This window comes from Myotis davidii, unplaced genomic scaffold, assembly GCF_000327345.1.
Source record: "Myotis davidii unplaced genomic scaffold, ASM32734v1 scaffold555, whole genome shotgun sequence".
Taxonomy (NCBI): domain Eukaryota; kingdom Metazoa; phylum Chordata; class Mammalia; order Chiroptera; family Vespertilionidae; genus Myotis; species Myotis davidii.
This window is the reverse complement of record NW_006286315.1, coordinates 422,677-439,109: the sequence shown is the minus strand read 5'-3', so window position 1 is coordinate 439,109 and position 16,433 is coordinate 422,677. Positions and strand designations below refer to the sequence as shown.

The 16,433-nt window shown below is 49.9% G+C and overlaps 1 protein-coding gene across 1 annotated transcript in view; it reads left to right on the top strand.

The window, feature by feature from the left end:
* Positions 1-230: 230 nt before the first annotated feature.
* TRAP1 (TNF receptor-associated protein 1) overlaps positions 231-16,433 on the top strand; it is a 27,872-nt gene continuing 11,669 nt past the window's right edge. Inside the window, exons 1-11 of the mRNA XM_006757876.2 lie at positions 231-298; positions 798-962; positions 1,800-1,882; positions 3,512-3,652; positions 6,026-6,097; positions 7,852-8,012; positions 9,171-9,280; positions 10,002-10,075; positions 10,968-11,123; positions 12,445-12,565; positions 13,819-13,888. Coding sequence (XP_006757939.1) covers positions 232-298; positions 798-962; positions 1,800-1,882; positions 3,512-3,652; positions 6,026-6,097; positions 7,852-8,012; positions 9,171-9,280; positions 10,002-10,075; positions 10,968-11,123; positions 12,445-12,565; positions 13,819-13,888 — 1,220 coding nt within the window. The 5' untranslated portion in view covers position 231. The remainder of the gene's footprint in view (positions 299-797; positions 963-1,799; positions 1,883-3,511; positions 3,653-6,025; positions 6,098-7,851; positions 8,013-9,170; positions 9,281-10,001; positions 10,076-10,967; positions 11,124-12,444; positions 12,566-13,818; positions 13,889-16,433) is intronic.

The window sequence follows — 16,433 nt, the reverse complement described above, 5'->3', positions numbered from 1 at the left end:
TTCTGTCAGGCACCGTTCAGCAAGGTCTAGACTTCCACTCGGAGGGTCTTGCATGTCTGACCTGTATCCTTGAAAGCATTGGCCGTGAAGCACAGACTGACTGATGCCAGTCCCCAGGCTGGTGGTCCTGGAGTTGGTGCGGGACACTGTCCTGAGGGGCTGTAGTGAGGGTTGATTCCCGCCAGGCACAGTGTTCGTAGGATCTGTCCGCCGGGCCGGGGACACCAGCATATGACGGGTTTCCCATCTTCCTTTGCAGTGGTTCCTGGGGCCACTGTGCTGAGCAGTTACAGAAAAGGTGGGAGAGTGAGGCCCCTTCCTGAGGCAGAAGAGATCCCTCGCTACTTTTCATTTTTTCAGTACACTAATTAAAAAAACTGACAGTTTCAGACAAAAAAGGAAAATAAAGGAATCAACAAAGATCCTTTAGAAGAGGAGACTGTTTCAGAATATTAACATTTAAAAATTTGGATTCCTCTCAGGGGGACATATTTTCTACATTTTTTCATTGTAGTTAAAGTGAAGAAGGCTGGCCTGCCCTTGTTCAGGCTCCTGTGGGGGCTGTGAGCATTGAGGGATGAGGGATGTTTGAGTTGGGGACTTGATACAAGATCTCACTGGGGGGTGGGGGGGGGGGGGGAAGTGGCGCCACGTGGCCCTGTCTGCCTCAGAATTCTGCCCGAGTTCTGATACTTCCTGGTATTTGACTTGGGTGAGGATGTTACCAAATATGTTGGTGACCACATTAGGTCATCTGTTCCCGAGGGCTTATTCTTTGTGCATGTTTGTCTTTTCAGGGAAACCAGTTCTGTGTCCTTGGAGAGCTCCGGTCCAGTCCAGTTGCCCCAGGCGAAACCTGGCTTTGAGCTTCCACATTGCACGTCCGTTCAGCTCGCAAGCTGCAGAGGACCAGAAGGAGGAGCCCCCACATTCCATCATTAGCAGCACGGAGACCGTACAGGGTACTGCATTCAGCTGCGTTGGGGTCTGGGAAGGCTTAGCTCCTGGCGGGCTGGTGAGGGCAGGTTTGTGAGGTGGAAGTAATGATTGATGGAACCACCCACTCGCTTCAGACACAGGAAGGAAGGTCTTGGTTGGAGGGAGCCTTCCTCAAAACAATGAATGTGTCCTCGGAACTCCCGACTTTCATTCTGGTGTATTGCCCCCTCTAGTGGTCACCCATGGGTTTGCGATGGGGCACCTTCTAAATAATGATTCATGGCACATCTGTTAATAATCATGGCAGCCAGAAGGAAACTCATTATTGGCCTGGCCAATGCAGGACCACACGCTGAAGTTGTCCTTTCATTCCTAAGAAGTGTAGAGAAGCAGTCTCTAGAGCCAGTCCCAAAGTGGGTCCATTTCTGGCTTTCAAATGAGACAACAGAATCTTTGATGTTTAGGTTAAGAGACTGAGGTTTTCATGTTATTCTGCTTCATAAGTAAGTAATTTGGAAACCAGTGTTTTGAAGACTGGAGTCCAGGGTCTGGTTGTTGAGCCAGGCCGATTCTCATGACTGGACACTGTGGGAAGTACCGGCCTTGGTGTAGGCCTCGGAGGGAGGCGGGTGAGAGTTGTCTTCCTTTGCCCCTTTCTGTGGAGAAGGAGCCCCACTAGGTTTGTTCTGCTCCTGAGATCCTGCCATAGAGCCCCAGAGAACTGGTTTCTTTCTTCTTTATTTTCTCTGGCAAAATGTTTAAAACTCATTACTTTAAACATTCTTTTGAATGGTGTGTAGCATATTCTTCCACGAAAATAGAAATTAAACTTTATTGCTGTGTCTGTGATTCATTACTAGGTTCTGTTTCCAAACATGAGTTCCAGGCTGAGACAAAGAAGCTTCTGGACATTGTTGCCCGTTCCTTGTACTCAGAAAAAGAGGTGCGGTACCTTCAGTCACTCCTAGCATAGCAAGGGTGTTTTTTTTTTTTTTTTGCAAAACTGTTTTTATACTATTCTGGGGGAGATGCCAGATAGTATATTAGCTGTGAGAATGCACTAAATTTAGACAGATCCTAATCTTAGTTACCAGCCAAAGTATTTTTGCCACAATCTGCTTGGGTAAATATATCTAGATGATTCTTTGGGCCAGTTGACTCTGGAAATTAATTAATTTTGCTGGTAATTTAAAAGCCCCTTTTCTCATCAACTGGTATACTTCCTTCGTTCTAGAGGAAGATCTCTTGGACTTCTGTGGAGTAGAGCAGGGAGGGGCTACTAAGGACCTTTTTGAGGAGATTAAAACTCATCTAGGGATGACAGGCCATGAAGAAATTAGAGAACAAAGAGGCCATCATTGTTTCCATGTTCATTATTACTAGATTGCAAAGAAGAATTTTGATGAAGGGTAAAGCACCAACTTCCAAAGTTAAAAGGGACTTTTCAGGAAATATTCCCAGGTCTTGTGCTGATAAGTATCAAGGCCCCCAACAGTTGGAAATTAGATGGGGCAGTTAGGACAAACAAAAGGTAGTACAACTTCATAGAGGAGGAAGTCATCTAAATGGATTCATGATCTTTTTTTTAACATTTTTATTGATTTCAGAGAGGAAGGGAGGGGGAGGGAGGGAGAGAGAGAGAAACACCATCAATGAGAGAGAATCATGGATCGGCTGCCTCCTGCACGCCCCTTAGTAGGGATCGAGCCCGCGACCCAGGCATGTGCCCTTGACCAGAATCGAACCTGGGAGGTCCACAGGCCGATGCTCTATCCACTGAGCCAAACCAGCCAGGGCCTGTGGCCCTTTTTTATCCTGAACATGGTAGGCCAGTTTTTGATGATCCTAGAGCAGTGGGCTGCAAACCGCGGCTTGCGAGCCACATGCGGCTCTTTTGCCCCTTGAGCGTGGCTCTTGCACAAAATACCACATGCGGGCACGCACGTACAGTGTGATTGAAACTTTGTGGCCCATGCGCAGAAGTCGGTTTTTGGAAAGGAGACAGATGAAACAAGTATACAAGACGAGTGTGGATGGGAGAGTTGGAAGGGGTCGACCTCAGCGAACGTACCTCAATCAGATTGAGGCCATCTTAGGAGTACCCTAATTAAGTTAATAATAATGTACCTACCTATATAGTTTAAGTTTAAAAAAGTTGGCTCTCAAAAGAAATTTCAATCGTTGTACTGTTGATATTTGGCTCTGTTGACTAATGAGTTTGCCGACCACTGCCCTAGAGTAAATGAAGCCAAAGCCAGAGAGTCTTTCTTCAGTGAGTAGGAGAAAGATGTTTGCGAAATATTTTGTCATCCCTGGGCAAGAGATGGGAAAGAAGTGGTTTCTCAGAGGGTTTTTCTTAAATTGTTAATTAACAGATTGACACCTAACTTCAGGCTTGATTTTCAGGAGGAACAATCAGTAGAGTTAGAGGGTACTGTATAAAGCTGTGGGAAGTCTTTATGGTTAAAAACTGAATATTCTGTGGCAATTCTCTCCTCCTCTTAGCAGTTGCTGCAGATGCTGCTAACCAAATAGACCCTGCAGTGTTAGCATCTTATGTTCATTCCTGCAGGTGTTTATTCGGGAGCTGATCTCCAATGCTAGCGATGCCTTGGAAAAGCTGCGTCACAAGCTGGTGTCTGAAGGCCAGACGCTGCCAGAAATGGAGATTCACTTGCAGACGGACACGGAGAGAGGCACCATCACAATCCAGGTCCCTCCTCCTGCATCCTGACGGGTGGCCGCCTCCCTGCCTCTTGTGCTGATGCCATTGAGGTGACGGGAGGTGGTCCTCTTCGCTCACTGGGAGAGAGGAGACGGACCTGCCCGTTTGTTATGCCTCTAGGCCCCAAGGGTTGTGCTGACCATCTTTACAGCTATAATAACTCTTGTTTTAATATACAACCACAACAAACTTGTTCAATGTAGGAAGTTTGGAAAACACAAATAAGTAGAAAAGGAGGAAATTTAAAATAACCCATCTGTCTATTTAGGTTTTTGGTATCTGTGCATTTGTTTACATGTCTAAACATTTTTAAACTACATTATTTTTTAAGGTACTCTTCATATTTTTTCATACTTTTATTGAATTTATCTGGGGGTTACATTGGTTAATAAAATTATATAGGTTTCACTGTTAAATTTTTATTGCATACTCTTCAGTTTTGAAAAATTAAATTTATTGGGGTGACATTGGTCAACATGATTATATAGGTTTCAGGTGTGGGTTTCTATGTTACAAGATTTGTATATTGCACCATTGTTGGGTTTTGTTGTTTTTTTAATCCTCACTTGAGGATATGTTTTTCATTGATTCCAGAGAGAGAGAGAGAGAGATCGACCGACGTGAGAAAGAAACATTGATTGGTTGCCTCCCATATGTGCCCTAACCAGGTATTGAACCTGCAACCTGGACATGTGCCCTGACAGGGAATCGAACCCAAGACCCTTCAGTGCATGGGATGATGCTCAACTAACAGCCACACTGGCCAGGGCCTCAACTGTTCTTGTTCATTTGTAAAGCATATTTTCCCATGCACCTATATTCTGTAGTACTATTTTTAATCTTATCCTGCTCTTTGAATTAACACTCTTGATTTTGATGAAGCAATACTTTTGGTTGCTGTTGTAACCTTTTGAAAATTTTAAGGTCAAAAAGTTAGAAAGGCAAAGAAGGTTTATCAGGCAGTGCCCCAAAGGGGAACATTATGATCCCGAAAAAGCTGCTTCAGACCTGTCATCCAGAATCATGGTGGAATTTTGGGGTGTGCGTCTCTGTGGGGGTGTGCGTCTCTGGGGGGGGGCAGGATGTGCCCCAGTGGGGCTCTAAGTGGGCATTTTTCATTAGGCTTCCTGCCTCCTCCACGTACACTGGCTCAGCTGCTCAGGACTTTGCTGTAGGCGTCTTTTGTGTGCGCTTGTTTACTTATTCTCTCTGGTCTCTGTGTGTGTGCTTGTCTTTGTTGTTGTTTTAATAGGATTAATTGAGGTATGATTTACATATAATAAAATTCACCAGTTCCGTTCATTGATTTTTGACCAGTGTACACTTTCTTTTCTGTGGAGTAGAGCAGGGAGGGGCCGCTAAGGACCTTTTTGAGGAGGTTAAAACTCATCTAGGGATGACAGGCCATGAAGAAATTACAGAACAAAGAGGCCATCATTGTTTCCATGTTCATTATTACTAGATTGCAAAGAAGAATTTTGATGAAGGGTAAAGCACCAACTTCCAAAGTTAAAAGGGACTTTTCAGGAAATATTCCCAGGTCTTGTGCTGATAAATATTATATTTATGTACCTTTTTGATGTCCAGCTTCTGTCCCCTTGGGGGTCAGATCAGCCCACTTCTTCCCTCCCCCGCCCCTGCCCCAGCTGTGTGCTGGCCACACTAAGTGGAAGGCCTGTTTGAGGGAAAGGTGCTCTTCAGACACTGGTGGGATAGGAAAGAAGTGGTCTCTGAGAGGCTCGTCTTAAATGTTTAGTTAACAGACTGACACCTAACTTCAGGCTTGGGCGCAGTCTGTGGCTTGTCTTTTTATTTTCTTAGGTGGCTTTTGAAAAGCAGACATTTTAATTTTAATGAAGTCCAGTTTATCACTTTTCTCTTCCATATTTCATGCTTTTAGTGACCTAAGAAATGTCTATCTGTTCCAAAGTTATATTCTCCTATATTTCCCTCTAAAGTGCTTCAATCTTAGCTCTTACACTTGGGTCCGTGATCCATTTTTGTGTATGGTGTAAGGAAGGTCAGGGTTGAGATTAATGTTTGCATGTGGCTATGCAGTGTTTTAGCACCATTTGGTTTTCATTTCTCCATGAAATTATCTTGGAACCTTTGTTGAAAATCAAGTGACGCCCTGCAGCTCTGTTTTGGACCGGTTTTCTCTTTGGTCTGTGAGTCTATTTTCTAGTGAGGTTTTTCTCCTGAGCTATGGCTGGTATGACTAGGATTTGTCTTTTCTGATGACCACGTGCCATTTTCTGGGCCCTGCCTGGCAAGTGTAATTGATGCCACTTGTGACTCCGGGCTGTCCCTACACCTGCCCAGGTGCCGGCACTCTGGTGCTTAGTGTGTCTCTCTCCTTAGGACACTGGCATTGGGATGACACAGGAGGAGTTGGTGTCCAACCTGGGAACAATTGCCAAGTCGGGGTCAAAGGTAAGCCCCTCGGTGCCCCTTCCTTCCTGTCCTTAAAAGGCAGCTCCCACTGGAGAGGGAGGTGCCAGCTCGCTCTGAACACCAGCTTCAGCAGTAATATTCTCTGGTGGGAGCTCCGTGTTGGTGCCGTGGAACCACCATGTGACATGACTTCGTGTGTGGTCAGGGGGACATCTGAAGAAGGTGCTATTATTTTATCGATGAAAAGGCTGAAATAAGTACTTTTGCATAGTTGGGAATTACCATCCCAAGGGTCAGAGCCTGTTGGTCTGAGTCTGGAATGTGCCATTCTGCCTCCTGAAGCTTTTCTCTGACTCATTTCTCAGTGAATACTTGAGCTGCATAGGAGTGAGGCAAAGAGGGCAGGCACAAGGGAGTGTTCCTCCGCTCAGACAAGGATCACAAGAGTAAATCTGCCTGCAGTGTCTGTAGGCAGGGTGGTCCTTCAGAAACCCTTTGTGGAGACAGGGTGCCCATTGCGGGTGGTTGATTGCTGTGCAACTTGAAGCCTGTGAGGGGAGGCAGGTGTCAGTGGTCAAGGTGTCCTCCTCCAGCGGCTTTTGTGCCAGCCCAAGACAAAGGCTGGTGGCCCTCGGCTGTCTTTGTGCTTCTCCTTGGTGACCAAATGCTTCTTGTGCTTGAAAATAGTCTACTTACTGGTCCAAAGTGATTTACAGAAATTTCCACTTTAAAAAAAAAAATACACACACACACACACACACACACATATACATATACATACACACACACATTTTTTTTATTGATTTCAGAGAGGAGGGGAGGGGGAGAGGGGGAGAGAGAGAGAAGCATCAATGTTGAGAGAGTCATAGATCGGCTGCCTCCTGCACACCCCACACTGGGGATCGAGCCTGCAACCTGGGCATGTGCCCTGAACGGGAATCGAACCCTGACCTCCTGGTTCATAGGTTGATGCTCAACCACTGAGCCACACCAGCAAGGCAGAAATTTCCACTTTTAAAAAACTTGTTTATTATAACCTGCTCCCCCTCCCCCCATTACATATATTGTATTTCTATCAAGGGAAGTCTGTGCTATCTCACTAACTACATGTGGCCATTTGGATTGAAATTAAATACAATTTAAAATTTAGTTCCTCAGTTGCACTAGTCAAATGAGGTCAGTAGCTACCATATTGGACCATATAAAACATTTACATAATCGCAGAATGTTCAATTGGACAGTATTCATAGCAATGAGTGCATTCATTTTGCTTGATTTTTAATCTTAGGAAATTTGATAACTTGAGTTATAATAGTTAAGTGCCCGGTGGTACGTCATACAAAGTATGTACTTGGTATGTACTGTTTCCCCATGAAGCATGGAATCTAGGATACATGCAGAAGACACATCTGGGCATGCGTGTCACACCACTTCACCTACTAAACCTCAGAAGCTGCCACTCCCCGCTTTCCTGCAGGAAGGATGTGTGCACTCACTCACACTGCCCTTCCTCACTCCGGGGGGTGTGGCCCATGGCGACAGGCAGGGTTACAAGCCCTAGCAAGCAGATACAGAACCGGTCACCTTGCTGCCCAGCTTGGGGTCTTTGGGCAACTCACTTTACTGCTCCATGGCATTGTTCTCGGGGGGTAAAATGGGGGTAAAATGGGTGGTGTGTTTGTCTGGAGGATGAAATGGTATCTTAGCCGTGAGAGGGACGCACACGGGGAGGCGCAGCGTTCGTCCTCTTTTGGGGGTGAAGCCCTCACCCTGACCAGCCTTTGCCCCCACAGGCCTTCCTGGACGCTCTGCAGAACCAGGCGGAGGCCAGCAGCAAGATCATCGGCCAGTTTGGAGTGGGTTTCTACTCTGCTTTCATGGTGGCCGACAGAGTTGAGGTCTATTCTCGTTCAGCCAGCCCGGACAGCCCGGGTTACCAGTGGCTTTCAGACGGGTAAGTGACAACAGCCCCCGAGTCATACACAAGGACTGCCCCCTGCCCTGGGACCACCGCAGCTCAGTGTCACCTGAATTCAGCAGAAGCGTTGCCCTTCATTTGGAAAGTTAGACCCCCCTCAGGAGATGCCTGCAAGCCTTTCCGGCCTTTTACAGGGAGCTGACCGTCCTGCTTTCTGATCCCAGTGGCCCCTGGTGTCTGTTTGGGCTCCATGACTGTGCTCTGAGTGTAGACCGTCCCAGGCAAGGCTCCTTGGTTCATGGTTTGGCCATTCTCCTGGTGCCCCCTGGCGCTGGGCAGTGTCCCTGGACATTGTCCTGTGGGAGCCCAGTTTTGATTCCTCCTGACCCTGGAACTTCCACGTTTGACCCACGGGCCTGGCCCTGCTTTCCCACCAGCACAGGACTCGGGTTTCCCCTCAGAGATGCTGGTTTTGCTCTCCAGTGTGCACTGGGGTCGTGTCTTACAGCTCAGTAAGTCCATGTTCCAAGACTATCTAGAGACAGTCTTTGCGGAAGATGGTACCTTGGCCGAATGTGAGCACTTGTTTCAACAGGCCCCAAACTTCCTTCCGAACCCGCTTTCCCGACCGAGTCTTTGTCCACACGCAGGAGGCCGGGCCAGAGCGCTGCTCATCTCCCTGTCACCATTTAGATTTCTGTTTTATTCCAAGAAAGCAGTGCTCAGAGTACACTTGGGCAAGGTAGCAACAAGGCAGGAACTTTTTGGGGGTTCGTCCCCTCCTCTTTTTCTCCTAAAACAGTTTCTCTGCTCTTAAGGAGACCCCTGGCTTCTGCTAGAGGCTTAGACATGCAGTTAGCAAGGGAGTTAGGGGCGGTCTCCAGGCCTCTGATTGCTCCCAGTGCCTGGCACAGCACCCCGGCCGCTCAGGTGGACATAAAGCTTGAGAAGTTGTGCTCCTGAGACTATGCCCTGGGAGCAGAAGGGCCCCCATCCCACCCTGCAGCAGCCACTGTCCCCAACACAGAGTTGTCGGTCTGGGGCTCAGCTGGGTAATAAAAGGTGGCATCTGGCCTCCCTTCTGTGTGTCAGCTTGGGCTCTGCTGTGAAAACCCAGGGAGAGTCACTGACCTGCAGGTGGGGTTTGTCAGCAGTAACGTGCGGAACTGGCTCTCTCCCTCTCCTGTGCCTTAGCTCCGGGGTATTTGAAATCGCCGAAGCTTCAGGAGTTAGAACTGGAACCAAAATCATCATCCATCTCAAGTCAGACTGCAGAGAGTTTGCCAACGAGGCCCGGGTTCGAGGTGAGCGGGAGCCTGGGCCTCTGGACATGTGGGCAGCAGCACCAGTCAGCGCGGCACCTCCTGCTGGCGTGTTTTAGGAGATCCTGTCAGGCTGGGAGTGTGCAGGGAACTCGGGCCGAGCTGGCAGCAGGAGTGTTTCTGGGCGTGGCTGCCTGGGCCCTCCGAGGACACACTCTGAGGACAGACTCCGGCTGACCCCGTGTGGAACCAGGAGGCAAGGCCTAGCCTCCTGACTGCTGGCCAAGTCGGGTGCCGTTCTCTCTCCTCCAGGCTGTGTGGCTTCGGTCACTTGCACAGTCTTTGCATCACTCCCTGTGTTGTCAGCTATCACTGGCCCTCCCACCTGGCCGGCCTGAGCCCAGGCTTCACTGAGAACCAGAGGGGGTGCTGCTGTGTGTGGTTTTCTCTGTCCACGTCTTACTCAACGCTTATCGCCGGTGCTGAGTGCTTTCCAGGGTCCCCTGCCAGCTGATAAAACCGCATTCATGTGACCAAGAAGGCGGCCTGGTCTCAAGGCGGCCTGGACCTGGAGACATCTGGTTCTGGTGTGAGTCCTGCTCAGTGTATGCGGGCAGGATGTGTCCCTGCTGTGTCCTGGCTTCCCACCTGGGCACGGGCCAGCACCGCGTCCCCCAGCCTGCGAGTTACCCCCGCAGCAACTTCCAGGGCTTTAATTTCTAGACGTTTCCTGTAGTCACTGTTACTCTTTTGTCTCTTCCAGACGTGGTGACAAAATACAGTAACTTCGTCAGTTTCCCCTTGTACCTCAATGGGAAGCGCATCAATACCTTGCAGGTGAGACCCGCAGCTGCTGAAGGGCTCAGGCAGCTATGGAGGCCAGTTGGTACATTTTGGGGCTGGATGGGCAGAAATAGGATAGGATGATGTCAGAATCCCAGTACAAGGTGTTCTTTGTGGAGAGGCGAGATCCATGTTCTTTGTGATGCAGATTAGGTCCTCCCCCCCCCCCCCCCATCCTTGTGCATCACCTGTAACGCACACACCACACATTTCACCCTTGCAGTGCGCAGGGCCATGGTTCTTAGTATTCAGAGCCATGGAGCCATCAGCGCAGTCAATTCTAGAACATTTCATCCCTGAGGGAAAACCTGTACCCATTAGCATCTACCCCCATCTCTGGCAACCACATTCTGCTTTCTGAACTTGCCTGTTCTGGACATTTCATATAAATGGAATCAGTGATGTGGCCTATTGTGCCTGGCCTCCTGTCATCATGTGTTGAGGTTCACCTGTGTTGTCCTTGTTGGGCTGAGGAATATCCCATCGTTTGGCTGGACTGTTTCTTTACCACTTGCCGGTTGATGCCAAGTGTTGATGATGTGTGGGCACATCCAGATCCTGCCTCCTGGTTGGCCCTGCTGGGCACACTGCCTGGGAGGGGGTCCTTGTTCTCGGAGCCTTTTGTGTGTCTCTCCCTTTGTGGGCCCCCTTACCCACCCATTCTGGGGCACCCTTTCCCTCAGAGCTAGAGCAGGTGGGGCCGGAGGCAGGGGGAGGGGCTTGCACCTGAGGCCACCACCTGGTCTGTGCCAGGAGGCCAGTCCTCGTCTCATCCTGAGGGAGCATCACTAGCACCAGGTGCCACGCGCTCCACCAGCTCAGCTCCCTGCGGTTGTTGGGAGGAACTGTCTTAAACATGACATTCCCCGTTCATGTCCATTTCCAGGCCATCTGGATGATGGACCCCAAGGATGTGGGCCAGTGGCAGCACGAGGAATTCTATCGCTACATCGCGCAGGCCCACGACAAGCCCCGCTACACTCTGCACTACAAGACGGACGCCCCTCTCAATATCCGCAGCATCTTCTATGTGCCGGAGCTGGTGAGCACAGCTGCCCGGCCGCCCTCAGCATGCTGGGGCTGCAAGTGGCAAGTCTGCAGCTCCCTGAGTGGGGGCATTGCCCGCAGCACTTCCTGAACCGTGACAGTTCAGCACAGACATAGCCCCAGAATTTACTTGGCAGCATCAGAGTAAAAGAAAAACCTGTGCCTCTGGGTGGGTGAACACAGAGTTGTAAAGTGAGGGAGTGTTCTATGTGGCGTTTGTTGGGTGGGCTTTTGTAAATGGTGCCTGCAGAGACGGCCCTTGGAGCAGCCTGCAGGCTTCCTCTGGCTCCAGGCAGAACATTCCCGAGCTCTGCAGGGGGATGGATTCTGTGGTGCTCACACAAGTTGTGCGTTCTCCATCCTTCCGTTTCGCCCCTGACTCCTGGCTCACGGTAGCGTGGTGAAGTCTCTGACAAAGCCTGCAACACAGGAGCCTGCTCAGGGCTTGGACCCAGCTTCCCTGGCTTCATTTGACTGGAGCCCTGGGGCTGCAAGTAGCCCTATTATCCACTTTGGAAAGAGCTATTCTCCACCCTCATCACTGAGTGTCCTTTGTAGCCCAGCTGCACCAGCATTTCCTGAGCCTTGTTGGTAATGCAGAATCTCGGGTTCTCTAGGACCTCCAGAATCAGTCTCCCTTTTATCAGATCCAATGTGAAGTGTGCGAACTGCAGGGTCAGAGCACTGGGTTAGGGCAGGGTTGGCAGACACGCCTGTGGAGGGCCAGACTGCCTGGTTGGGCCTTGCAGTCATGCACACCATAGCGCTCTGCCCCTGGCATGAAAGCACCACACCTGCACCTCAAGGAACAGGCAGAGTCGTGTCCAGGAAACTAGATAGGAATTTATTTTGCATGTATCTCTCACCATGAAGTATCGTCTTTTGTTTTTCCCCCCAACCATTTAAAAATGAAAAAGCCATTCTAGGCTACACAAACTGGGTGATGAGCCAGATTTGATCAATGAGCTGTAGTTTGCTAACCCCCAACCCCTAGCAGGTTTGGTTCTGCTTACGGGACATACTAGTGAGTCTTCCTTTTGTAATATCCTCCAGGGAGAGTGGATTGGGGAAGGCAGCGGCTGCCCAGAGAAGGCCCCCCGAGAGCTGTTGTTGGGGGTCCTCCCTGGGCATTTGAATTCTGAACAGGCAGATGTGGGGGGTCTCCTGGCCTAGCTCTGCTTCTGGATCACTGCATGTCCACCCCACAACTCCCAGGCCAGTCCCAGTAGGGCAGGGTGGTTCATCAGGGCTCCCCATGACCTTGTAGTTTCTGCCCCCATGTGCAGCTGACACTGCCCTTTCTTCCTTGCCCACAGAAACCATCCATGTTTGATGTGAGCCGGGAGCTGAGCTCCAGCATCTCTTTGTACAGCCGCAAAGTCCTCATCCAGACCAAGGCCACTGATATCCTGCCCAAGTGGCTGCGTTTCGTTCGAGGTATGGGGCCAGTGCCCTGGGACAGGTGTGGCTCCCTGCCTATGGCCCAGTGTGCTGCCTGCGTTTGAAGGAGTTCATCTTTTATTTAAAATATATATTTTTTATTGATTTCAGAGGAGGGAGAGGGAGAAACATCAGTGATGAGAGAGAATCATTGATTGGTTACCTCCTACACACCCCCTACCGGGATTGAGTCCGCAACCTGGGCACGTGCCCCGACCGGGAATCAAACCATGACCTCCTGGTTCATAGGTTGATGCTCAACCACTGAGCCTCACTGGCTGGGCAGAAGGAGCTCATCTCTAACGAGTGTGGTGTCAGGGAAGCAGCCCCAGCTGTGTCTGGGCGAGCCAGATGGGCATGCTCACAGAGCCTCCTAGGAAGCTGACTGCCTCCAGATACTAGTCTTGGTTGATTTGGGGGAAATGGGACAGATGGACATGTTTAAATTGAGTTATTTTATTTATTTATTCATTCATTCATTCATTCATTTTTAAGCCTCACCTGAGGATATTTTTTCATTGATTTTTAGAGCAAGTGGAGGAGAGAGGGAAAGACAGAGAGAAATACTGATGTGAGAGAAACACATCAATTGGTTGCCTCCTGCACAAGTCCCAACCAGGGCCTAGGCCTGGGAGGAGCCTGCAATCGAGGTACATGCCCTTGACCAGAATTGAACCCAGGACCCTGCATCTGTGGGCCGATGCTCTATCCACTGAGCAAAACCGGCTAGGACTTGAGTTATTTTAGTGTTTAAAGATATTACATGAGTTTTAGATTTAGACATGAACTGACTTGCATTTAAATAGATTGTAGTTTAATAAAAAAAAAAAACTCAGCATATAAACCTTTGTATTCATCATGGCATAAAAAGATGCAAAATACCCACGACATATTTATGACTTTAAAAGTAAAATCCAGAAGTGGTTTTCAGTGTCAAAGTGAAGCTGAAATGTTAGAAACTTCACTGGCAAAGGCTCCCAGCCTTGCCTGCTTTTCTTCTGGTCACATCGTCCTGACGGAGGCGTCCGCATAAATTCCAGGACGTCAGGACTTGCAGGGGCCGGGGTGGTGTTGGCCCACTGAGTCTCCTGCCTTTGTCTTTCTTGCCTCTGCCTTACCTTCATGGGGTCTGGCGTCCTGTGGGCTTGGAAGGAGAATGTGGAGGCCTGGTGGGAAGCCAGTGGCCCTTCAGGAGGGCGGGGCAGCGTCTCAGGCACCGCCAAGGTCCTGATGTGCCGTGTCTCTCTAAGGTGTGGTGGACAGTGAGGACATTCCCCTGAACCTCAGCCGGGAGCTCCTCCAGGAAAGCGCTCTAATCAGGTAAGCCTCCAGGGCCAGGCACCTGCTGAGAGGCCCTCAATGGCCCATCTTAGCCAACAGAGGGCCAGGGTGGCTGCAGGGAGTGAGAGCAGAGTGAGGAGCTGTGTTGAGGCTGTGGCTGAGGGGCTTGTGCCCGGAGAATGTGTGCAGATCACGCGTGCTTTGCCTCATGTTTTGCTTCACGTTTTTGTAAAAAGGGTGGGAGGACTGACACATTGAGGAAAATTATGGCTGTGCAGGGACATGTCCCCTCCCTTAGCCAGCCTCCATTAGCCAACCCGGGTGGCCACAGCTGGGGAGAGTCCAGGTAGGCGGTCTCTGGTGTGGATGAGGCTAAGGATAGGATCAGAGCCAGGAGATCACCTGGCCTTGGTCCCAGAAGGTCACTGACGTTGTGGAGTAGGCGAGGGCCGGCCCTGGACCAGACCCTCTTTTGGAGATGTTGCCCTTGGAATCCCCGTGGGCTGAGGTGGCCGGGTTCTCGTGTCCCCATCCTGCTTGCGGCAATAGCTACTGTGACTGGTGTTCATTCTCACCCAGAACCGGAAACTGAGTTGCGGAGAGGTCACAGCAGTCACTGAGGGAGCCTGTATTGGAGCCCGCACTGTCTGACCACAGGCATGTGCTGTTCCCAGCAGCAGGGCTGGGCTGACCCGAGGCTCAGGCAGCGTGTGTCCAGCCACTTGTTGCTGCTTGTGGTTCTCAAGGGCTAGATTGTCAGTCTGAGGCTCAGGTTGGCAAGAAAAGAGTCAGCCTTAAATGATGTGTTTGAAAGAACCATGCACTTACAGAAAAGGTGGAAACATGATACAGAGGAAATTTCCCGCGTGCCCTTTGAGAGCAAGGTGTCCGCCCGATGCCCAGTGCTCCCCAAGTACCTTAGGGTATATTTCCGATGAACAAGCATTCTACCCTGGCTGCAGGGCAGCCTCCGGCGAGGGAGTTGGCTGGTGCGGCCCCACCGCTGTCTAACCCTCGGACTCACTCACTTGTGCCGCCGTGTTAGGGGGAGCAGTGCAGTTACACGTGCCTTAATAGTCCCTCCAGCCTCCTCAGGCCGAGTTCCGGTCTTTCCCTGGCTTTTGTGACCAAGGTGCTTCTGGAGGTTTCCGGCCAGTGACTGTGGACTGCCCTCGTGTGGGTCGTGGATGCAGCACTAGCACAAACGACTGCATCCTGTCAGATGGGGCCTGGCTTTGATTTGTCCTGTTCTGGCAATTTACAAGTTGACATGATGAAGGGGCCATGTGCCAGCCTTCTTTGTGTGAAGTTCCTCTCATTTGTAATTAAAACATCATATTGCAGAGTGGTGTTTTGCAGCTATGTGAAGAACATGTTGCTTCATCAAATTTTCCATCTATTTATCAATTTTATTTTTTTTAATATCCATAATTGATTTGTATGAGCTGATTTCCTATTTTACTTAGTGGGTTATAACTTATTAGTGTCTTTATTTACATATATATTTTTTAAATATATTTTTATTGATTTCAGAGAGGAAGGAAGAGGGAGAGAGAGAGAGAAACATCAAGGATGAGAGAATCATTGATTGGCTGCCTCCTGCACACCCCCCACTGGGGATTGAGCCTGCAACCCGGCCATGTGCCCTTGACCGGAATCAAACCTGGGAGCCTTCAGTCCTCAGGCTGATGCTCTATCCACCGAGCCAAACCAGCTAGGGCGTCATTATTTATGTTGATGCCCAAACGGTCCCCAGTTTAGCCAGCAGGAGCCCATGCAGGCTGACTCCTGGCCCTTTGACATGCCCGTGGTGCTCTGAGCACTTGCTCACTTCTGGCACAGGATGTTTCGGGTTCGCCTTGTGTTTTGCCCACATCATTTCCTAGCCCTGGAATTGCTCATTCCTCCAAGGAGCTGGATTCATTTGAATGGAGAGTGGTATTAAGCCAAGATCTGGGCACTAGGGATGCCATTGCTGTTGGGCATTCCCTTCTCCCAGGTCCTCTCAGTAGACAGCTGAGCAGTGAGAGTGTGTGTACTTGTGTGTAATCTGCCTCCATCCTTGTTTCTGCAGCTACTGAGTTCACCCAGCACACTGGGACTTCCCTGTTTGCTCCCTGTGATGATGAGAAGTCTGCCTCTCATTTTCCTTCCTGTATTGCCTTTGGCCAGTCCCCCTCCTGGTCTGCCCTCACCACTGCCATGCCCTGACATAGCTTTACCCACTTGGGCTCTGACTCCACACAGGGAGCTGCCCACGACTGCCAGTCTGGACACCCTCCTCTGGGGTCCTTGGGGCCTGGACACTCCATGCCAAGCTTCCCCTCCGCTCCCCTGTGGGGACAGCCTCCTGGTGCTCTTCCCTGTCCCAGCTGCTGTGGCTCCCCTGCCACAGGTTTGGGTGCTGCCTGGTCTCATGCCACCCTGTGTCTAAAGAACACACTCATTCAGGACATGAGTAGAAGAGGAAAAGCTTAAATGAATGTTAAACATTACTGCTCCCCTATCTAGGATTATTAAAGAAATACATGGTCATTTCATTTCTTTTAAAGGAAAGGCAAAATATTAAGAAGGGAATAAAAAT